This window comes from Eumetopias jubatus, unplaced genomic scaffold (genome assembly GCF_037043125.1).
Source record: "Eumetopias jubatus isolate StellerSeaLion01/CBP00866 unplaced genomic scaffold, mEumJub1_p1.0 scaffold_5, whole genome shotgun sequence".
Classification (NCBI taxonomy): Eukaryota; Metazoa; Chordata; class Mammalia; order Carnivora; family Otariidae; genus Eumetopias; species Eumetopias jubatus.
The window spans coordinates 58,859,213-58,884,239 of NW_028274811.1; the positions used below are offsets into that span (position 1 = coordinate 58,859,213).

The 25,027-nt window shown below is 35.3% G+C and overlaps 1 protein-coding gene across 2 annotated transcripts in view; it reads right to left on the reverse strand.

Annotated features, from left to right (window-relative positions):
- AP3B1 (adaptor related protein complex 3 subunit beta 1) overlaps positions 1-25,027 on the reverse strand; it is a 259,009-nt gene that overhangs the window by 56,183 nt on the left and 177,799 nt on the right. For both annotated transcript variants that reach the window (XM_028114478.2, XM_028114479.2), the window contains exons 21-22: positions 22,064-22,139; positions 9,440-9,546 (exon numbers count right to left, since the gene is read on the reverse strand). In XM_028114478.2, the coding sequence (XP_027970279.1) occupies positions 9,440-9,546; positions 22,064-22,139 (183 nt within the window). The remainder of the gene's footprint in view (positions 1-9,439; positions 9,547-22,063; positions 22,140-25,027) is intronic.

Genomic DNA, 25,027 nt, shown 5'->3' on the forward strand with positions numbered 1-25,027 from the left:
GACAATTTGAACTGAAGTCAAATTCTGATGTACTATTTTAAATTTATAAGATGACTTTGCCAGGTTATATATTCAATGAGGCATGGATGTTAAAGCTTCAGTGAAAACATGAAATAAATGAGCTTCTGACATTATGTTAAAAACATTTTATTATGAAAACTTTCAAATGTACGCAAAAGTAGAGAGAAATAAAATGAACAGCTAGTTACTCACAAGTAGGTTTAAAAATTTTTCAACATTTGTCCAAATTATAATCCAACCCTTTACCCAACTTCTGATTTAAAAGCAAATTCCAGATATTATCTAATTTCATCAAGAAATAGTTTGGTTAGTTTATCTAACAGATAAAGAATCTTAAAGTAAACTTCTATATTATTATTACACTAAAAAAAATAATTCCCCTAATTTCATGTAAAATACAGTGTTCACATTTCCTTGACTATCATACATGTCTTTTCAGAGCTGGTTTGCTTGTATAAGGATTCAAACAAGATATACATTTGGTTGGTATCTCTCTTAATCTAAATTATGCATTTTAAAGGAAAACTTACTGATATTTTGTTTGTGTGTGTGTGCGTGCAGAATTGTAAAATATATCTTCAGTATTAATTTAACATTTGGGGGAGATATTTATACATTCAGTAATGTGGAACAGCTGCAAATTTAAAGAAATAACCCTTATTGATAGGCCTATAAAGCTGTCTGTAATTACATTCCTGAATGATTTGAATAATATGTGTCTGATATATTCTAAGATAAGTGGCTTTTACTTTTCTTTGATATTAGGGTCATATACTGTACTTATCTATTTTTACTCCATGCTCTCTTCTCTCTGGTAATAAATTAATTTTTTAGCATTAGTTGGGCATGTGCCCTATAGTTTAATTCATTTTCTTCTCCTCTGAAGAGAAACAAAGTTTATTTCAGCATCACAATAATACTTTCCATGTTTAGTTACGGTTTCTCATGTTAAAATATTTAATACTACTAATATAAATTTTTTATACCATGCCGCACCTTATGTTCATAAAATTTTTGACAAGCCTTTTAAAGAGGAACAAAAGTAACAGAAGTTAACTTGGCTGATGTATGATTAAATAATAATTAATACATGACTGGCTAATGCATAATAATCTAAAGGTACCTTAAAGCTTAAAAAAAGTATATTTCACTGCATATACCACAAATTCAACATAAGCAACAAAATTTGAAACGTAGTAGTTGATAGTAACACAAAGTTCAATCAACTCTGGATGTGTAAAATAAAACTGCCAGAAAAGATTCAATCTTTTTTTAAATGAATGATATTTTAAAAACCTCATTTACTATTATAGTACATTTAATTATAATAAATAGAAGTTAGAACCTATAATCTTGGAAAAGAAGTCAGTAGATGTTCAGGGAACTGTCTCAGCTCTGAAAAGAGTGAACCAATAGCAAATGAAAGGAACTACTCACCACAAAATAGAAAGAAGAGGAAAAGAAAGGCCCAAGGCTTTCTTTACCATCACCTCTTTAATCCCTCAATTTCTTGCAGATTTATATTACATATTTTCTATATTTTGATGGGTCATCTGTTTTATCTGGGCCACAATCATTACTATTACTAGTTCATTAATTAGCATCTTATATATTGGATTTTTTATTGTAGATAATTTTATTATGAAATCGACAAAGCATTATGAAAGTATTATCCACCAGTCAGGACTTAGATTGGCATATATTTACTTAAGCCAAATAAAAAATATTTTCCAATAAAAACCTTGCAACTAAAAATCAGTACACTCTCTTTTTAAAAAGCAGCTCCTCTTAATAATGTAGAAAAGGGAGAGATGATAATGGTCTGGTATTAACTATGAGTCCTCTGAAGTAGTACAGAAATAAAAAGATGAAGCAGTAGTATCACACACCTTTAAAGTTTAATTTAAAAATTAAAGCAACTCATACCCAGAGGAGAACTGAATGAAAGAATAAGATGGGACATGGCTAGGCAATGGAAGCACAAAATACTGTCAAACTTTAATTAAAAAATGTTTTCAATTTAAGCAGACCCAGGCCAATGATTTTTCATTATTTTTACCACAGTTCCATGACTACTGACATTTTCATCAGAACAAATAAAGGATTTTTCTCAAATTTAAAATGACAAAATTATTTTTAATTTTGACTCATAATTTCCTCCTCCTCTAAACTTAACGTAATTTGGTCTTAGCTGGACTCATCTCTTAGCCTGGGACTCGAACACACCGTAAGTGTTTAAAATGTAAAAAACAAATGTTTTTTAAAAGATAGTTCTTCCACCATATTAGAAAACAAACTTTATCACAGATATATTATTTGTTTTGGGAATGAGACCACATATTCATGAAATGTCTGGCGCACAACTCAGTAAATGCTGTTATCAATAAAGACCCCCTCAAACCATTCTGTCCTTGCAGACAATAAGAAAGTTGGTGCTCTGGCAGACCAAGACAAGCTGACTGGCAAGCAAAAACTAAAGTGCCTTAACCTAGCATTAAAGAGAGAGAGAGAGAGAGAGAGAGATCTACTTAAGACAAAAGTCCACTTAAGAGGAACAGAAATCAACTTCAATTACAACTGTCATCATTACAATATGCAATTATCCTAATAATTCTCAATTCTGTTTAGTAAATTTCACACTGGGTAAACCAGATTCTGCTTCATGAATTATGGTTTGTTTTTTCTTCATATTGTTTTAAAACATACTGTAACCTGCACACCAAAAGCAGGTCTGACAGTCACGCTTCTCTATTTTCCAACTAAGTTCCTATAACACAAACAGCGTCAGGACCTCATCCCTAATCATGGACAGTTATAGCTTCATTAGTTGCCAATCTCTGTCAACAGCAAAAGCTACAAGACTAGTTGCCAGCCATTTTTTTTTATATTCCTTAGATAAGGCACTTGATGGAACTAATGATAAACACTTCAGATGCTGAATTTGGTTTATGTATTAAAAAAAAATAGCCTTTTTTTTGCCTCACCCTGCCTCCCCTAATTAAAGTGCATTACATGGGATTCCTTCTTCCTACCCTTCAGCTTGAAAATCCTTGAAGGGATGGGCAGGGGAGACTTTAGTTACATGGCTTCCTGGTCATAATGACAAACTTAAGGCCATTCTTTTGCTGGTCACAGTAAACCCCAGGCTGGCTACCTATCACAACTCCCCCAGACCTTAGTTTAATGCTACTGTTGCCACTGTTTTCACCCGAGCATCATGAGACTTTATTCCATCATTAAGTGAGGAAGTGATGTTTCACAGCAGCAATTCAAGGAAAGCAGATGGTGAATAGCATGGACTACGAAAATCAGCCTCCTACTTCTTGTCAAAGAGGAAAAGCAGTTTAGATACCTAAATTTTAAAGTTTGTTAAATGTCAAAAGTAACTCTCATTAGATTTTCAGCTGTAATAGTACAGAGGGAGATAGGTTGGACTGTGGAGTGTAGCCAATATAAAATCAGAGAAGTAAGGACAAAAAATGACAACCTGTATCTAAAGAAATTCCCAAACGGGAAAAACTATGTGACACAATTAAAGCACCTGGTATTGATGCATACCTTTGAGGAAATTTTTCATTAAGTCCTTACTCAACTATAAACTCCCTGAGGGCAGAAACTTAGCTCAACTTGTTTACTGTTATCTTTGGCACCTGCCTCATATTCTGGCCTGAATAAATACTTGTTGAATGAATGAAACATTTACTGGCACATATGTAGTAAGGAATTTGGTCCCCTCAAAGAGAGATCTGGACTTTGTCCTAGCTCTTGAGAGGTAATTTCTAAACCTTTGGAATTTCCTAAGTGATAGGAGTGTCTTTAGTCACGGTGAGCCCTTAGGGCACCACACCTGTTGGCTGCTCCCCAGGAAGTGATTCACAGTGGGCCCCTAGACAACTTATGCCAAGCGGATACTCTCTGCATACTGCCATACCTTGATGCCAGCTGGGTAAACCTGAAAGCTGGGAATTTGAAACCCACCCAGGATACTGGTTTCTTCCTTTGGTTGGTTCTATTTTGTATCCTATTGCTATAGTAAGACTGTAATCTTAAGTATAGTGCTTTCCTGAGTTCTGTGAATGTTCTAGTGAATTATCAAACCTGAGGGTAGTTTCAGGAAACCCTTAAACTGGCAGCTGACCTCAGCAGTCTTGAGTCAATTTAGCAGTGGGCAGGACTGTGCCTCTAACATGGAGTTTGGCTAACTCCACGTAGCGTATTGTATCAAATAGGGTTTTCTTCTTGCAACTCTGGTTTCTCTTTCATGGACTGTTGGTGGAATTACTTACCATCTTCAATTTATTGCCTTGTTTTCTATAATGATCACTTTTTAAATGAATCTTCCTGCACCCTCCAGAGTTAATTCCACTTGGGGACTGTGATCCATGAAGATCAAATCACTAATATTACAGCAGCTAAGTCAGTGCTTCCTCACTAACGTACCACAAAGAGGTTAGAAGTGTGCTGTGCTGCTGCCCCCACCATTAGCCCTCAGAAACGCCAGGCGGGGCCTGTGGGAGTTGGAGCTCCTAGGCTGGGTACATCCCGCCTCCTGCAGTAGTCTCTGTTTACCCCAGAGCACACTACAACTATTATCACTTTTCCGTATGTACCATAACATGAAAAGACTGGAAAGCAGTAAGTTAAGGAGTCATTACTCCAATTTTCCCATGTCAGTATGTCACCAACATACCTTTTCCAACCTCAGACTCGGTTATTCCAACCTATCTGTGCTATATTTTAGCCACACCGAACTACTGTTCCTCTAATACTCCAAGTCTGTTCACATCGCAAGCCTTTGCACACCCTACTTCCTTTGTCCGTCACGTCATTCTTATTCTACTCCAGCCACCTGGACAAACTCCTCCTATTCTCCTAGATTCAGTACCAAGCACATATACAAATTCTTTTCTAAGAGATCTTGGTCAACTGGTGGCACCTAAGCAGATTTATACCTCCAGTGTAGCACTTACTACAATAAAATGATTTGTCTGTTTCCCTTCCTCATCTGTGAGTGTCCTGATACTAATTTCCACAATTCATCTCCTTCACTAACTCATCTTCTTGGCCTTTTTCTCTGTTGTCTTTAAAACATGATGTTTCCTAGAACTCCATCTTCATCTGTCTCTTCTCACTCCACAAGATAGCCATAGAGCAGAATTCAAACATGTTCAGGCTCATTATTTCATGAAAACACAATTAAGTGTTTAGGGAAAGTAGTATCTCCATTTTTTAAATTCAAAAATTAAAGTTTACACAAGTCAATGAATTGCCCATAATCACGATGATTAACAACTAGCTCAGCCAAGGATAGATACCAAGTATTTGGGCTCCAAATTCAATGCATTTCCTAAATGTTGCCCTGACTTTCTAAATGAATTCTTGGCATTTTAAACTGGAACTCTTGAAAAGTATATTCCCATAGAAACCTTCTGATTTGCGATTAGGTGCTGAAGAACCATAGGTACTATACTTCCATGATGAGGTTTCATAGCATTTGGGGAATTGAACTCAGAAGTTATTTTTCCATAGAAATATAAATCTTAAATATGAAATAAGCAAATTAATAAATTTTCTTATAGAACTTGTTTGAAAAGAAACATAAAAAGTGCAAAGAAAGAGACAATATTTCATGCTGATGTTTATCAGTAAAAAATACACCAAAAGTTTTCAGAGGTAACGTGAACTGTTGAATTCACTTTAACAGTTTTGTGTCCCAAATATACAAAAAATTATTCAAAGCAGAAAAGATCAGTTTTCACTCCAACATTTCTAATACCAGAGGCGAACAATTTATTCTTATTTTACATTTATTCTTATATGCAAATTGTCTTTTCCCCCCACCTCACTTTTTTCTCATCCCCTGTAGAAGCTGTAACATTCTGAGGATTGCTGTTTTTGAATTCCTGGGGCTTCATGTGTAACAACTGGGAAACTCTTAGCCTGACAATAATCTAGTAGAAAAATTGATAATTAAAAAATTTACAGTTTGTTCACAGACATACTATTGTAGGAAAAGAAATAAAAATGTTTCTTCATTTTTAGCCATCTGTTGGCCAACTGCCAATTAGTCTCAAGTAAGACTGGAACAAATACTGTGTTTATACATCTTCTTTATCATACAGCTTGAAAAACTAGACCTTTCCTTACAATGATAATGATATTCATTGGGAATTATGTTTAAAAATCTGTGTTCTGAATATATAATTTAAAAGGTTAGAACAAATAGTGAAATTTTTCATTTGAAAAATATTTAGAGTGAAAAAGGAACTGTTCTTTGGGTTTCATTATAAACATTTTGGTAATTTCAAAAAAATAAAATCTACCCCTATTTTACCAAGTACACAAGGAAAATAAATTTAAATAATCCACTGAAATGAATAAAATTCATCTACAGACTAGGAACTCATAGAAACTAGGCTGGGACTTGGAATACAACTACTAGAAACTGTTCAAGATTTTGGAAAATTATGTTACTGATGGCAACACCCCACCCACACTATTTGAGTTGCTAATAGACCTGTATCAGTCTGCACTTACAGTTGTCACATTCATAGCTGTTCTACATACCAGTGCCAGCACTATTTAACTGTTTCAGTACATTTCTAGTGTAGTCATGGACAAGCATTTATATCGCAATGTAACTATTACCTTATTGTAAATTACTTCTATTTCTTCTTTCTATTCAATAAGGGAAACATGTTGATTTTAAAATTATAGATGTACTCTTATCTATGAATTTCATTTTAGGATCCAAAAGGCTCCTATATTTGCTGAGGTACCCTCCTATATTTGTTGAGGGTTGTAATTTTTTAGAGTTTTTCTTGTTTTCTCTTCTGATGTCTTTAGTCCACTTCTTTCTAAATTCATCTACATGAAAGGGGTAGCCGGTTAGCTCAGCTGGTTAAAGCGTGGTGCTGATAAATTCATATACATAATGAAAAAATTACAATGTTTCATTAATCTTTTTTAAGTACTGTTTTGAGGGCTGAAGGTGAGATTATAGTAGCCATGCCGTTCTGCATCAGAATATTCTGTTTATTTCTATAGGCTCCACTTTCCAAAGTTCTATTTTTCTCTTTAAGTTCTATTCCTTTCCTTATTTGTTGCTGGTGAATTTCTGGTTGCCATTCTTATTTATTTATTTATTTATTTTTAAAGATTTTATTTATTTATTTGACAGAGAGAGAGAAAGAGACAGTGAGAGAAGGAACACACGCAGGGGGAGCGGGAGAGGGAGAAGCAGGCTTCCCGCGGAGCAGGGAGCCGGATGCAGGGCTCGATCCCAGGACCCTGGGATCATGACCTGAGCTAAAGGCAGACGCTTAATGACTGAGCCACTTAGACGCCCCTCTGGTTGCCATTCTTATTACTACTATTTGTTTGATCATTTTGTTAGCTTTTGGGGATGAGTTTGAGATCTTGCTTTGCTCAGCTGAACTTGACAGTCTTTTTAATTTTTTGAGTACAGTTGACACACAAGTATACTTTCAGGTATACAACATAGTGGTTCAACTTCGCTATATATTATGCTATGCTCACCACAATTGTAGCTACCACCCGTCACTATGCAACACTATTACAGTATCACTGACTGTTTTCCTTATGCTGTGCCTTTTATTCCTGTTGACTTACTTATTCCATAACTGTAAGTCTGTATCTCCCACTCCCCTCTACACAAATTTGCCCATTTGGCAGTCCTTTTTTTGTACGTTCTTTGGATGGAGTGCTTTTCCTCTCCTTTGAAGAGACCATCCCAATAAATATTTTTCTTAGTATAAAAGGGTGAGTCCTTCAATTACTTTGTGATGAATGAAAATTTACTGCAAGCTTTTCTAATCTCAACTGCATTCTTTTTATAGCTAATAAAGTATGAGAGTCTACTGAGGGTCCATTATCATGCCACTTTAAAAAATATTAGTTATTATTTATTGGGTGATGACAATGTGCCAGTCACTGTTCTAAGAGCTATACATTTATTATCTCATTAATGTCATTACAATCCTATAGGGTATTTGTTATCTTCACAGGAAAGTGAAGTACAGAAAAATTACATACCAGTCTGTCCAACCACATAGCTAGTAAGCAGCTAAGCAGAGATTTGTACCCTGGTCATCTGATATCAAAGCCCGAGTTATTTAGCCACGACCTTACTGCCTCCTAAGTTTTTAGGGCCCTCCTTTCCCCTCAAGGACTAACTGCTTCACTATAGATTTTTTGATTTCCACTTCCTCTTTACAGCCTACCCAAATGCTCAAGAAATATTTATTACTTAAATAATAAAGACTTAACTCCTTCTTTTCACTGCTTCCCTCTATCTCTTTCAAAGTGCCTTTTCCTTTTAGCAACAAGAATGGCAAACTAAAACCCCAGATATCATTCTTACTCATTTCGGAGCAGTTAGAGGTAACTGCATTCTACAACTTAAACAACATGCTCAGCTTAATAATTTTCACTTGTGCATTCTAAACCAAATGGTCCTGATATCACATCTGCTTTGATGGGGAAATTTTTTGTAATAAGGTACAAGAATTAGGTACTCCTCTTTTCCACTTCTGGCAGAACCAGCTCTATGCTCCCCAGGAGCTCAGATCACCAATTATGTACTCTGCCAGCCCTGGGAACCAGTGATACACCAGATCTATTCAAGCTACCTTGTGTTCCCATCAGAACTTACTATTTTGTCTCTTACTTTGTCAGGTTTCTGACAACAAATTAACAGGAGGTCAAGCATATCAACAGATTATACACTGTAGGCAGCATGTCTGATTTAGAGTGAAAGGTTAGTGGATGTAATATGCTAACACAGAAAAAGTTATTGCAGTTTCTGGTATTATGACAGGCTGATGGTTTTGGCATTATTTTGAGATAGGCCAGCCTCTTGCCTCACTTCAAGCCATACCCCATAAGTAACATTAAAGAATTTTTTTAGAGATACGAAGGCATGTAAGTAAACATACAAAGATAATGCAAAGAGAAACACAATCTTGAATTTTAAAATGAAATCAGTCAGGTATTTTTAGTAGCCTATGGTATAAGAACAGTGTAACAGAAATAGAATGATTGTGGGAATTTAAGTCTGTTAATGTAGGCGACAATTCTTTATGGCAGAATTTATGTATATAAATGAACCCAATGTGGCAAAGAACGCTTGTATATTATACATACGTAAGAGTGCCAGAGAAAAATGTAAACATGATAATTAAATGTGGGAAATAAGCAGAAGTCATTTGTGAGGATAACGGTTTGGGAAGAGCAAATTTTAAAAATATTTATAAAATTAAAAGGTCAGATCTAAATTGAACCTGCTTAAAAGAGAAACTTCAAGACTAAGAATCCACTTCGATTATTTGCATTTTAATAAGAAAGATGCAATGTTATCACATGAAAACTGAGCTAACATATTTTGAAAATTACTTACACTGATGACTGATGAACAAGTTGACAAATTTAAACCTTCAAGATCAGCTATCAAGCTTGGAGAAAGAGCTGGTGTGGGAAGTGCAACTGGAGTGGATACTGGGTTAACTGTAAGAAAAGGCCCAAATTAGCAAATATGCATGAAAATTTAATTCATATTATTAAAAGCAACATTTTTATTTTGTTAGTAAATCTAATTAAATTACTTTGATTAATAAATCTATGACAATTCTATTTAACATCTTGATTTAGTTATTATCAAGTCATGACAGTTATTAGTCTTAGCTTTCAAAACATAATGGCAAATCTTATAACAAAATAAGGATAGAAATACCCTGAGTAATAGTTTTTGAAAATTTGTATCACATAATGTTATCACTAACATTTACCACCCAGTAACCTCACTAAAATAAAAAAAAGGTAAAGAAACATTTTTTTCCAGCTAATATAGAGAACAACAATAGCTTTCAAGAGTTTTGAAGCAGAATCAGAAGTCTTAAAAGGGTATTTAAATCCTTTCTCTATTTTATTCTCCATTACAATAATTACAGGGGTCTAGGCTACCTAACTCCCTTCTAATTACACTTGGTCAGCAAAAGCTATGTACCAGATAGAAATTTTTGATTCTAAAACAACTATGTACATGAGATCAGGTATGTGAAAACTCGAAAATCTTTGAAAAAGTACAGATCTCATCCTCCCCTGCTTAAGACTCTTCAAAGGCTCACAACTGCCTCTAAGATAAAAGTCCAACACCTTAATTAAGGGCACACAGTTCTTTATGATCTAGCTCGGCACTGTCCAACAGAACTTTCTGTGATGATGGAAATGTTCTATAGCTGTGCTGTCCAATATAGTGGCCACTAGCATATATACCTAATGCACTCTTGAAATATGGCTAGCATGACTGAAGAATTGTACTTCATAGTTTAATTAACTTAAATTTAAATGTAAGCAGCTACTTGTGGCCAGTCGGCATCATACTGGGTAGCAGAGGTCTATCTCCAATTTCATCAGCAACTCCTATGTTCAGGCCCTACCAATTAATAGTTCCCAATGTCTCGTTTCATGTCTTTGAGCCTTTTATATTCTATTCTCTTTACCTGGAAAGTTCTTCTCTGCCTTGTTTACCTTGCAACTTCTACCCATTCAGGTACCACTTAGAAGGAAAGCACAAGCTGACTCACCAAAACACAGCTTCTGTGTGCCTTATTGTTCTACAGATATACTTGGACACACTTCTACAACCATACTTCTCTCGTAATACAAATCTGTGACTTTTTATTTTTTATTTCTACTAGTCAGCTAATGTATTAATTTTTAGTGCTTAGTAACTGCTTGACTGTTGAATGAAAAAGATTAAAATGTGGGAAAAGTTTTAGCTTCCAACAAACTCTCACTTCAAAATAAGACCATAAAGGAAGTAACATATTTTTTTTAAGATTTTTTTTTTTTTATTTGAGAGAGAGAGAGAGAATGAGAGATAGAAAGCACGAGAGGGAAGAGGGTCAGAGGGAGAAGCAGACTCCCTGCTGAGCAGGGAGCCCAATGCGGGACTCGATCCCGGGACTCCAGGATCATGACCTGAGCCGAAGGCAGTCGCTTAACCAACTGAGCCACCCAGGCGCCCAAGGAAGTAATATTTACTTAATTTGACAGGACTTTTCAAACCATCTTTTTCTCATTTAGTCTCACAATATTCTGTAGTTAGGCAGAAAAAAAAATTAAAAAATTAATTCATAAAGTTAGGAATAAAAAAATGATATTGCCCAAAGAAGAAAATGTTCAAAGGAAGTCTGAAATAAAATTTCAACATAGACAACAGAAAAAGCAGAGTGGAGACTGGGTGGAAGAGGAAATGGAGTCCTTGCTTTCTCCCTTGCTCCTTCATTGTGCCTGAAACCCGGCTACAAATCCCCAGGCTTCCTCAGACCTATGTTGAAAACCAACGTACAGTTGGCAAGTGTCACAGGGAGTTGGGAGTGAGGGGTGGGGTGGGAAGGATCAATGGGGATATGGTGGTAAAGGAAGACTTCATGAACAGGAGGAAATGAAGCTCAGTTTTTAAGTAAGAGCAAAGGAAGAAGTTGGTGACTTAGTAGGTGAGAAAATACCGTGAACAAAGGCGGAGAGGTGGGGACGTGGAAAACTAAGGGGGTTATATTTATCCTCTACACCAAAGGGAGCTGTTAAAAACTACCAAAAGAGGAATATATGTACTGCTGGATATCAGTATAAGGGACAAACTGAAGAAGGAATAATAAATAGTCGGGTTGGCAGTGAGGAGGAATACAATAATTTAGGCATGACATGAAAAGGACTAAAAACAACAGGTGAGGAGGTAGAAAAAACATTTATATTAAAGACACTGTAAACTGAGGCACAGGGAGATTATGTCTTGCAAAGATCATAAAACAAGTGAATGGAAGAATCACTGTGGGTGGGACCAGGAACTGGTTCTCTTATCTTGGATCAAAATATGTTGCCTTTCCAAAAGTCACTTTTCTGGTAGGTTCTAAATATTTGTTCATCCATCCATCCATCCATCCATCCATCCATCCATCCATCCATCCATCCAAAATATTAGATGCCCATGTAAGGAAAAAAAATTGAGTAAGAAAGCCTCTGATTTCAACTATGGCTTGGCCTAAAGACACAGAGAGGAAAAAGACATCAAAAGCAAGAGGAAAATTCACACCAAAGTTTGACTTAAAAAAAAAAGAAGAAAGAAAGGCTTTTAATACCACTTCAGAAAAAGGCTTTGGTACTAAAATGACTACACATCTGTTTAAAGGTCTGGCAAGATAAAAGCTTAGACTGCTGAATCACAGATCTGTACCTCTGAAACAAATAATGCAATATATGTTAAGAAAAAAAAAAAGAAGATAGCAGGAGGGGAAGAATGAAGGGGGGGAAATCGGAGGGGGAGACGAACCATGAGAGACGATGGACTCTGAAAAACAAACTGAGGGTTCTAGAGGGGAGGGGGGTGGGGGATGGGTTAGCCTGGTGATGGGTATTAAAGAGGGCACGTTCTGCGTGGAGCACTGGGTATTATGCACAAACAATGAATCATGGAACACTATATTAAAAACTAATGATGTAATGTATGGTGATTAACATAACAATAAAAAATTAAAAAAAAAAAGATAAAAGCTTGCACTGAAAATTTATCCAAAACTGGATTCTGAGGTTAATTGACAATGTTTAAGTATTCAATTAATGTACTAAAAAAAAATGATTCTACTAGTTAAAAAAAAAAAAACCTGTCATACAAATGAAAACCAGTTATCATTTGTACCCATTGACTTGGCAAAGGCAATTTTTATTTTTTTTAAAAGATTTTATTTATTTATTTGAGAGAGAGAGAATGAGAGAACGAGCACATGAGAGGGGGGAGGGTCAGAGGGAGAAGCAGACTCCCTGCCGAGCAGGGAGCCCGATGCGGGACTCAATCCAGTGACTCCAGGATCATGACCTGAGCCGAAGGCAGTCGCTTAACCAACTGAGCCACCCAGGCGCCCACGAAGGCAATTTTTAAATACAAAATTCAGCATCAGTAAGGGTATCAGGAATCAGGAATCAGTACTCTCATACTAATACTATGTAAGTTGGTACAAGCTTTGGGAAAGGCAATCTTAAGACAACTGAATTCTTCAAAGCCTTTGTCCCAGCAATTCTACTCCTGGGGATTTATCTTAACGGAACAGTTGGGGAGATAATGCAATAATATACTTATGATGTGTATTGCTTCACTAACTATGAAGACAAAAAAATGGAAACAAGTTAAATTTCCAACCTGTTAAACCTGTTAAAAATAATTTATTACAACAATATAAAAGATAACCATGCAGTCATTAAAAATGAAATTGTTAAAGAACATCTATGGCAGGACAAGGAATGTGTATGATAAACAGAAAAGTAAATGATAAAAGAGTATCCCAGTATGATCACATTTTGGAGCAGAGGGGTTTTGCATATGAAAAGATCTGACCTGGCATGCCAAATAGTAAACTCAAGATATGTGGATTACAAACCCATTTTCGTCTTTTTATTTTTAAAACTTTCTACAAAACACTTTTTTCTTTACTAAAGTACAGCTGACCCTTGACCAATAAAGGTCTGAATTGTGCGGGTCCACTTATAGCCAGGTTTTTTTTCAATACAGTACAATGCTAAAAATGTGTTTTCTTTTCCTTATGATTTTCTGAATAACACTTGTTTTTCTTTACTTTACTGTAAGAATATGCTATATAATACATGTAACATATAAAGTATGTGTAATTGACTGTTTATGCTATCAGCAAGGCTTCCAATTAACAGTAGGCTATTAATAGTTAAATTTTTGGCAAGTCAAAGGTGACAGGTGGTTGTTAGTGCCCCTTAACCCCCCACCTTGTTCAAGGGTCAACTATATATTTAATTATAAAATATTTATACAATTATTCTTCTGATCAAACTTTTGCTTCAAAACCTAAGAATATATAAAAGTTTCAATATCTACCAGTTTAATATGAAGTTATTTAACTTGTTAAATGTAATTGCTTGCTGCTGCATCCTTGTTATCATCATCTCCATCATAGGTAACACCCTTAAATAATGCTTATCATGTGCCCAGCAGAGTTTTAAGTGCTTTTACATTTATCAACTCATTTAATCCATTTAATACTCCTAAAAAGTATTACTATTATCTCTATTTTATAGATTAAAGCAAAAGCACAAAGAGATTAAGTAACTTGTCCAAGGTTACGCAGCTTTGTAATTAAAAGGACTGGGATTCGCAAGGGCACCTGGGTGGCTGAGCCGGTTCAGTGTCTGCCTTTGGCTTAGGCATTGATCCCAGGGTCCTGGGATCTGGGTCAGGCTCCTTGCTCGGTAGGGAGTCTGCGTCTCTGTCTCCCTCTCCCTCTGCCCGTCTCCCCTGCTTGTGCTTTCTCTCTCGCTCTGCACTCTCTCTCTCAAATAAATAAAATCTTAAAAAACAAACAAACAAAACTGGGATTCAAACGCAGACACTCCAGCTCCATTGTCCTCTTAGCTACTCCACTCCACTGCCTCTACTGTAATTTATTCAAAAATATGATATCATAGATCATAAGGCTTATCTGAAGCATGATTACTGGTGGCTGATAAAAATTTTAGAAAGAGTTAGTTGTACCAGTAGTATAATTACATAGGCTTATATTTCTTATAAAAGAAATGAATATGATTGTTGCTTTATGATCATCCTATCAAGATCACATGGTATGGAGTACTAAAAGATCTCTTCATGTGCAGAAATATAAAATACCCAAGGAATTCTCAAACTGTAATGGGAGAAACAAAATTCGCTGGGTAGGGATAATGTATCCATTTAGAATCTCCAGCATGTAGCAGATTACCTGTATCAGAGCAAGCATTCAATAAATGTTTTCTAAATGAAGACATAGATAAATTCAGTACTTGAAGTTTTCCTGGTATATGGAATACATAACCTCTGTGGATTATGATGTGCCTCTTAGATAAAACTTAAGGAATGTTTCTGACCCTCCTTCAAAATTAATCTAATTCTCAGAGCTAAGAACTCAAACTACTGGAGAGTGACTTTTTAGTTTCTGATCCACAAACTGTTTACCATGGACGATGGAGAACTGTAGGCTAATAAGCAGCATAAATTAAGTCAGTATCTTAAGAACCATTGTCAACAAAGCTTTTCTCCCGTAACACTCCACTTATCTTTATCATTAAGCTCAGATCAGTTCTTCCACAAGGCCTCTGTAGCTTTTTAATTTGTTTTTGTTTCCCTCCTCATTCATTCACACTTTGTGCCTCTACTGTTCAGATATCTGTGCCCCAGACTAGATATTAGTCCCTGGAATAAAATGACTAAATCCTATTTATCTGTTCCAGCCAACAAAAAAGGGTATCTAGCAAAGTACCCTTACACTTAGCAGACAATAAGCAAATATTTGCGGGACTGACTTGTTGAAAAGAGAGGGAGGCTTCAAGTGTCATTTCTGACAAATGTGGAATAAAAGATTTTTAAAGAAATAGTTCTCAGGTATTAACAAACAGAAATATACCCTATGTTGAGTTAAAATTTAAGTTAGGATGAAATTTCCTTACAATTAAAAAAAATCCTGAGTATTTTTATAGTAGCCGTATCCACCGTGAACTTGTATCCACCATGAACCATGTGTCCTGGATGCTACCATTAATTGATATGATTCTCTCTGAGAGACTGAATAAATCCATTGGATATGTGGACTTATCCAGACTAGCCAGACAAAATTTAAGAATGCATAAACTCACTGGCATGGAAACAATACACAGGATACCTTTTCCTTGATTGGGTGGGATTTTTCCCCTTTTATGTGGGATCATAGTTACTTGTGACCTAAGAATAATTTTGGAATAATTTCTATTAATATCAACTCTGAAACTTAGTTGTACTGATCTGAAATTGTGTTTGTTCATAATAAAAGTGAAGTGAATCTGAAAAAAAACCTTGTTTAAATTCTTAAAACCCAGTATTTAAGAAAACCTTTGCTTCCACATATTAAAACATACTTTTAAAAAGAAGCAAACAATAAAAATTATATCATTTTACAGGTTTCGACTTTGCCTTAGGTGCCAGGAAATGCAGAGGAATGAGACTGGTGTATTTTGGAAATGCAAGGAAGCACAGTGGATAAGAGGTAGGCAGGAGTCAGACCACCCAAAGGTCTTAGAAACCTTGAAATATGGACTTTAACTGTAAAATTAAGCCATTAAATTAAGGGGTCTAAAAAAAGAAAGGAGTAAGGATCTGATTTTCCTATTTTGTCTCTAGGATAAATTCCTAGAAAAGAATTGCTACATCAAAGGATGTGTGCAATTTAAGTTTTGACAAATATTGCTAATATGACTCTAAAAGCTGCACCTATTTTTATTCCTATCAAAAACACATGTAGGGTGCCTGTTTCTCCAAACCTTAGCAACACTGGGATTGCTTTAAAATCTTTACCAATAGGTAAAAAATGATGCAAACTTGTAAATCTTTGCCAATAGCAAAAAATGATGCAAATTTGACTTGAACTTTATTTTATTCAAGTGTATATCATAGTGATTTGATATGTTTATACATTGCAGAATGATCCCACAACAACTCTAGTTACCATCTGTCACCATACAAACTTGTTATAACACTGTTATTATTGAGTATATTCCCTATGCTGTACCTTACTTACATTCCCATGACTTATTTATAACTGTTAAGTTGGTACCTCTTATAATCCCCTTTACCTAATTTCACCTGCTCCGCCCAAACCCTCCCTACTCTGGTAACCAACACTTTGTTTTCTGCATCTATGAGTCTGTTTCTGTGTTTGTTTTGCTTTTCAGATTCCACATATAAGTGAAATCACATAGTATTTGTCTTCTTATTCATTTCACTTAGTATAATATCCCCTAGGTCCATCCATGTCGTTGCAAATGGCAAGAATTCATTCTTTTTTATAGTTGAGCAATATTCCTGTCTATGTGTATGTGTATACCACATCACATCTTCTATATCCATTTATCTATCAGTGGACAGCTGCTTCCATAGCTTGGCTAATGCAAATAAGGCTGTTGTGAACATAGGGGTGCATATATTTTTAGATATTTTAGATAAATACCCAAATTTACCATTGCTAGATTGTATGGTATTTCTAATTTTAAGTTTTTGAAGAAACTTCATACTGTTTTCCATAATGGTTGTACCAATTTACATTTCTACCAACAGCGTATGAAGGTTCCCTTGTCTCTACTTTCTCACCAATACTTGTTATTTTTTGTCTTTTTAATAAGAGCTAATCTGATAAGTGTGAGGTAATATTTCATTGCAGCGTTTTTTGTTTGTTTTGCATGAAACCAATGATTTCATTTTTTTTAAGTTTTTATTTTAGTCACCCAGCACTCATCACTACAAGTACACTCTTAGTCCCCATCCCCTATTTCACCCATCCTCCCAACCATCTCCCCCTGGTAACCATCAGTTTGTTCTCTCTAGTTGAGGATCTTGTTTCTTAGTTTCTCTTTTTTTTCCCCTTTGCTAGTTTGTTTTGTTTTTTAAAATTCTAGATGAGTGAAATCATATGGTATTTGTCTTTCTCTGAATGACTTCTTTCACTTAACATTATACTCTCTAGCTCCACCCGTGTTGTTGCAAATGGCAAAATTTTGTTCTTCTTTATAGCTGAATAATAATCCTGTGTGTGTGTGTATGCGTGTGTGTGTGTGTATACACAGATACCACATCTTCTTTATCCATTCATCAATCAATGGACACTGGGCTGCTTCTGTATCTTGACTATGGTAAATAATGCGGCTATAATCATAGGGGTGCATGTATCCCTTTGAAATAGTGTTTTTGTATTATTTGGGTAAAATACCCACCAGTGTGATTGCTGGATCATAGGGCAGTTCTATTTTTAACTTTTTGAGGAAGCTCCATACTCTTTTCCAGAGTGGCTGTACCAGTTTGCATTCCTACCAAGAGTGCATGTGGGTTCTTTGTTCTCCACATCCTTACCAACACTTGTTGTTTCTTCTGTTTTTGATTTTAGCCATTCTGACAGGTGTGGGGTGAAATCTCATTGCAGTTTTGATTTGCTTTTAGTAAGTGACAATGAACACCTTTTCATGTGTCTGTTGGCCATCTGTCTGACTTCTTTGGAAAAATGTCTATACAAGTTCTCTACCCATTTTTAAATCAGGTTGTTGTTTTTTTTTTTTAAGATTTATTTATTTATTTTAGAGAGAGAATGTGCACGTGAGTGGGGGGGGAGGGAGAGAATCTTCAAGCAGACTCCTCGATGAGCATGGAGCCTGAGGTGGGGCTTAATCTCACGACCCATGAGATCATGACCTGAGGTGAAACCAAGAGTTGGGACGCTTAACTGACTGAGCCACCCAGGTGCTCCAATCAGGTTGTTTGTTTCTTTTAACACTAAGTTGGATAAGTTCTTTATGTATTTTAGATATTAACCCCTCACTGGATGCACGTTTTGCAAACATATTCTTCCACTCAATAGGATGTCTTTTCGTTTGGTTGATGGTTTCTGTGCAAAAGCTTTTTTGTTTGATGTAATCTCATTTGTTTACTTTAGCTTTTGTTGCCTTTGTCTGAGGAGACTGCTCCAAAAAAGTACTAAGAATGGTGTCAAGAGCTTACTGCCTATGTTTTCTTCTAGGAGTTTTATGGTTTCAGGTCTTACATCCAAGTCTTAAATCGATTCTGAATTTACTTTTTATATGGTATAAGATAGTGGTCCAGTTTTATTCTTTAGCGTGTAGCTATCCAGTTTTCCCAACATCATTTACTGAAGAGATTGTCCTTCCCCATTGCATATTCATGGCTTCTTTGTCTTAGATTAATTGGCCATACATGCATGGGTTTATTTTTGGGCTCTGTATTTTATTCTACTGATCTATGTCTCTGCTTTTGTACCAGTATCACACTGTGTTGATTAATATAGCTTTGTAGTATAGTTTGAAACCAGGGAGTATAGTACCTGGTATAGTATAGAGTATAATTTTTTATTTAAATTCAATTTAGATAACATATAGATTATTAGTTTCAAGGGAAGAATTTAGTGATTCATCAGTTGCATATAACACCCAGTGCTTATTACATCAAGTGCCCTCCTTAATGCCCATCGCCCAATTACCCCACCCTTCCATCTCCTCTCCAGCAACCCCGTTCGTTCCCTAGAGTTAAGAGTCTCGTATGGTTTGCCTCACTCTGTTTTTTATCTTATTTTTCCTTCCCTTCTCCTATGTGCATCTGTTTTGTTTCTTAAATTCCACATAAAAGTGAAATCATATGGTATTTGTCTTTCTCTGATCGACTTATTTCGCTTAGCGTAATACCCTCTAGTTCCATCTGCATTGCTGCAAATGGCAAGATTTTGTGCTTTTTGATGGCTGAGTAATATTCCTGTGTGTGTGTGTGTGTGTGTGTGTGTGTGTGTGTGTGTGTGTGTGTGTGTACATCTTCTTTATCCATTCATTTGTTGATGGACATCAGCTTTGTTCTTTTTCAAGACTGCTTTGGCCATTTGGAATCTTTAGTGGTTTCATACAAAGTTTAGGATTCTTTGTTCCAGTTCTGTGAAAAATGTCATTGGTATTTCGATAGGGAGTTTACTGAATCGGTATATTACTTTTGGTAGTATGGATATTTTAACAATATGAAATTCTTCCAATCCATAAGTATGGTGTATCTTTTATTTGTGTCGTCTTCAATTGCTTTCACCAATGTCTTACAGTTTTCAGAGTACAGGTCTTTCAATTCCTGGGTTAAATTTATTCCTAGGTATTTTATTATTTTTGATGCACTTAAAATGGGATTGCTCTCTTAAATTCTTTTTCAGATAGCTCACTATTAATGTAGAAAAATCCAATGAATTTCTGTGTGTTAACTTCATACCCAGTGATTTTACTAAATTCATTAGTTCTAATAATTTTTTTTGGCAGAGTCTCTGGGTTTTCTATATATATATAGTATCCTATCATCTGCAAATAGTTTCACTTTTTCCTTTCAAATCTGGATGATTTCTATTTCTTTTTCTTGCCTGATTGCTGAGGCTACCAGTACAATGATGAATAAAAGTGGCAAGAGTGGGCATTCTTGATCTTAGAGGAAAAGTTTTAAGCTTTCCAAAGTTGCATATGATGTTAGCAGTAGGTGTGTCATATACAGCTTTTATTATGTTGGGGTACATTCCTTCTATACCCATTCTGTTGAGATTTTTAATCATAAGTGGATGCTGAATTTTGTCAAATGCTTTTTCTGCATCTACTGAGATGATCATATGATTTTTATCCTTTTTGTTAATGTGGTGTATCACGTGGAACTATCTGCAGATGTAAAACCATCCTTGCATCCTGGTATAAATCCTGTTTTATTATGGTATATGATCCTTTTAATGTATTACTGAACTGAGTCTGCTAATATTTTGTTGAGAATTTTTGCATGTATGTTCATTATGGATACTGGACCATAATTTTTGTATTTAGGGTATCTCTGTCTGGTTTTGGTATAAAGTGGTAGCATTCCTTCCTTTTCAATTTTTTGGAACAATTTGAGAAGGACAGGTACTAACTCTTGTTGAAATGTTTGGCAGAATTTACCTATGAGCTGTCCGGTTCTGGACTTTCATTTTTGGGGGAGTTTTAAAATTACTGATTCAATTTCATTACTTGTAATCAGTCTACTCAGATTTCCAATTTCTTCACAATTCAGTCTTAGAAAGTTGTGTGTTTCTTTTTTTTTTTCTTTTAAAGATTTTATTCATTTGACAGAGAGAGACACAGCGAGAGAGGGAACACAAGCTCGGAGAGTGAGAGAGGGAGAAGTAGGCTTCCTGCCGAGCAGGGAGCCCGATACGGGGCTCGAACCCAGGACCCTGGGATCATGACCCGAGCCGAAGGCAGATGCCCAACAACTGAGCCACCCAGACTCCCCGAAAGTTGTGTGTTTCTTGGAATCCACTTCTTCTAATTGTTCATAGGGTCCAATTTTATGTTTAATTTCTTTTTGTTAAGTATTTCCTGTAATTTCTCTATATTAAGAATTTGCCATGACACTTGAAGACAGGCCAGGTAAACAATATAAATAGAACAGTTGTACTTATGACAGAATGAGATAATCTAATAAAACCATAACTCACCTCTAGTATGGAAAAATTAAATTGCAAAATGTCAGTAGCTTAACACTTATTATATTTTACTTGTTACTCTTTTTCTGTTCAAAATCTAACTCCCAATAAAGTTAGTTCCATTAACTTTTTCACAATGCGTAAGTATTTAAAAGGAGATGATGAATATACCTTTGTATACTTGGATAAGTATATGTGTAGGATTCTAAATTCTTATAAGTGGATTTGCTAAGAGAAAGATTTTTTGTAGTTAAAATATTGACAAATACAGCGACACTGACATTCGAAAGCTTTGCATCCATTTCTGATCCTACCAAAAGTGTGGCAAGTAGAACATGGTAGTGTCCTTTACATTGCCAATTATTTTCCTAATTCCCCACCTCCTTAAGTTAAATGTTTCAATCTCCATAATCAACAATTAACAATGGAGAAGTTATTGAGATATGGATAATTATTTACTGAAACAAGTACAAATTACTAAAGCAAAAGATCTTAAAATGAATTTGGTGTACTTTTATCTGACCAGTTAATTTATTCATTTGATAAAAAACTGATAACCTGACTAGATGAAAGAAAAGATACTAACAGAACTAATTTCTAAAACTTTCTTGCCTTTTTCATCCATAAACCTTTCATAATAGAAGTTGGCATATTTTGAGACATGTAAATAAAAGGTACTATAAAAATAAAAAATACTACAACTGGGGCACCTGGGTGGTTCAGTCAGTTAAGTGTCTGACTCTTGATTTTGGCTCAGGTCATGATCTCAGGATCGTGAGACTGAGCCCCATATTGGGCTCTGTGCTGGGTGAGGAGTGTGTGCTTAAGATTCTCTCTCTCCCTCTGTTCCTCCCCACCCATCCCCTTCCCCTGTGCATGCAAGTGTGTGCGCTCTCTCTTAAACATATGAACAAAAAACTACTACTAAAAAGAGAGGAAAAAATTTAAATTTCAATACTTACAATCATCTAGATCTAGAAGTGAAACATCTTTGGTAAGAGGATTTCTATCTTGCTTTGTTTTTTTTTTTTCATTCTCCTATAAATAAGAAATATTTAATTTATTGCACATGCTATTAAAAAAAAACAATCAAGTAGTTCTCAATGTTTCAAAACAAACATTTTCTCCGCCAAGGAAAAAAAATCAAATTAAGCTTTCTGTATGGTTGTATGTACTGTATTTTTTAATCAAAATTTTTATTTTAGTTATAGCATACAGTATTTTCTTCACTGTGCAAACTGTTATCTTAAAATGTTTTATTTAAAGATTATAAAGGTCCATCAGAAGAAAATTTAAAGGTAAATAGTTATTTTGTGATCTGAGAACATTTCCTAATACAAAAATGAAAAATGGTTCTTTCGCAGAAAGCCTACAAACACTTTGAAAATAATTTTTAAGCAAGTTGGTTTAAGAAAAAGAATTGCTCAGGGTGCCTGGGTGGCTCAGTCGGTTGAGGGTCTGCCTTTGGCTTAGGTCATGATCCTGGAGTCTCGGGATTGAGCCCCAGGGATCCCTGCTCAGGGAGAGTCTGTTTTTATCTCCCCACCCCACCCCCAACGACTCCTGCTCTCTCACGTACTCTCTCTCCCTCAAATAAATAAATTCTTAAAAAAGAAAAGAAAAGAAAAAGAATTACTCAAACAATATAATTAGCTTGGCTCTGAAATTGTCAAGAGGCTTGTGATAGATTAGCTTTTCTGAGATATAGTTTGTGACAGGCACTGTACTAGATAGTTTATATTTCAACAGTGGGTTGCATCAGACTTCTTTAGCCAAAGGCATTCATTAAAATCTACAAATGACACTTTCAGGCTCTTGCTCTTAAGGGATGAAAAGTATTCATTTACTTTCTTCACTGTTTTCCTTTGGGGTAAGTATTTCAAAACATATCTGCACATATTTAGGGTTTTCTCTACCTCAGGTTTGCTTATTAGATCTACTGTACTTTTAAAATGTGGATAATCATGAACTAGAAAACAGTATCCCTAAGCCTGAGGTATTCAGTTTAGTCAGAGATTCAGAAAAGATGTGACAAATTAAGTACAGTAGTGAGTAGCATTATAAACAAGGATCGACAAAGATTAGGGCACTAAATAGATGTATTTGGATCGGGGTGCCTGGGTGGCTCAGATGGTTAAGCATCTGCCTTCAGCTCAGGTCATGATCCCAGGGTCCTGGGATCGAGCCCTGAGTTGGGCTTTCTGCTCAGTGTAGAGCCTGCTTCTTCCTCTCCCTCTGCTATTCCCTCTGCTTGTGCTCTCTGGCTTTCTCTCTGTGTCAAATAAATAAAATCTTAAAAAAAAAAAAAGAAAGATGTATTTGGATCAAAGTTACTTATCTTTATAATTTATACTTTTTATATTAAATCTTCTCAAATTAAAGGCCCAAACTTAAGTTTTTGCTAAAATGTTCTTGTTCATTTATTCAATCCTTCATTCATCCAACAGACATGCATAGACTTTTTAATACATATCAGATTTGGTGCTAACCAAAGGAAGTAATATAGACAAGGCATAGTTCCTGCCTTCAGGTAACTTATAATCTAATAAAGGAGTTTACAGCTTATCTCTACATATTATTACAAGTATTTTTGAAGTATTCCTCTAACCATACAAAGGTCTCACTAAAGCTAAAGGTACCTTACCATCATTTAAAGTCTACAGCATGTCAGAGCTCTTACAACAGCGCAAATACATGAATAAGAGTAATACATCAAATTACATGTTAGGTAACATTTTAAAATGATCTTAAGTTCTGCTAGTTTTTTTCCTTACGCCAAAACTAAAAACAAATTATTTTCAAGTCTAATACAATAATACACATTACAACACTAAATACTGATTTTCTTCATGAGAATAATTATTTCTCCCACTGAAAACTTCAAATTATCTAAATGGGTTTTAATTTTCACTCATTCTTTAAAAACAAAGCAAACAATATTTGTTTCTCTTTCCACACCTAAAATGAAAAACAATTTCTAGGGTTGGGGAAAAATATAGAAGAAATGTTAGTTTTGAAACTGGAATTTAAAAGTGGCAATAATAGAAAGAGGTTCAGAATGAAAATGCCATTTCAACTAGAATATCATTCCTGTGAAGAAAGAACATAACAAAAAGAGCTTAACAACATGTGACTTATCAAAATACTATGTTGAGCACAATGGGTATAACTTCCTATAAGCTACGATGGTGCACGACTGTTTTTATGCAACTGTAACCTTCCCACCTGAAAAATTAGAAACCTATCAAATCAAGATAAAGTTAAAGCTGGAAACAAGTCTATACCTTATTTTCTACTTCACAGCTAAGAGTGTGTAACAATATCTATTAAATACACATCAGGTCACATACAACACAGGACAGAGCTGCATGTGAAATTGACATAATCTCTTATTAGAAAACGAAAACAGAAAGAAAAAAGGCTCTGAGAACGACAGAATTTCATTGACTTTCTGAGAAGAGCAAATAACCGGTGACTGAAATACAACATTAGCAATAGATAACGGTCATTTCTACTGAATTGAAAAAGCCCTGCATTCCAAATCAAGGCTATAAAAAGCTTCGTGATGTGTTTGGCATTCCTCTCTTATATTATATTTCATTTTTCATTTTAAAAAATCCACAGTAAGTTCAAAACATTTTCATACTTAAAGGATCTACTATAAAAATAAAAATCTGAATTCTAAACAAAGAAGTTAAGAGCCCTATTCCATCAAACATTTCTCCATTTGCAATTCATCTTGGTAATAGAGACAGAACCTGGGTAAATGCATATAGGACTTGAGGCAGGAGATTTTTCTTGCTCAATGCATAATTCATGTGCTCCGCCTGCAAAGTGTGTAAAATGAGAATTTCACACCGCAGCATGAGCCATGGAGCTGCAGAGAAAAGGCAGATGAAATCATATTTTACTGTGTGAATTTTATT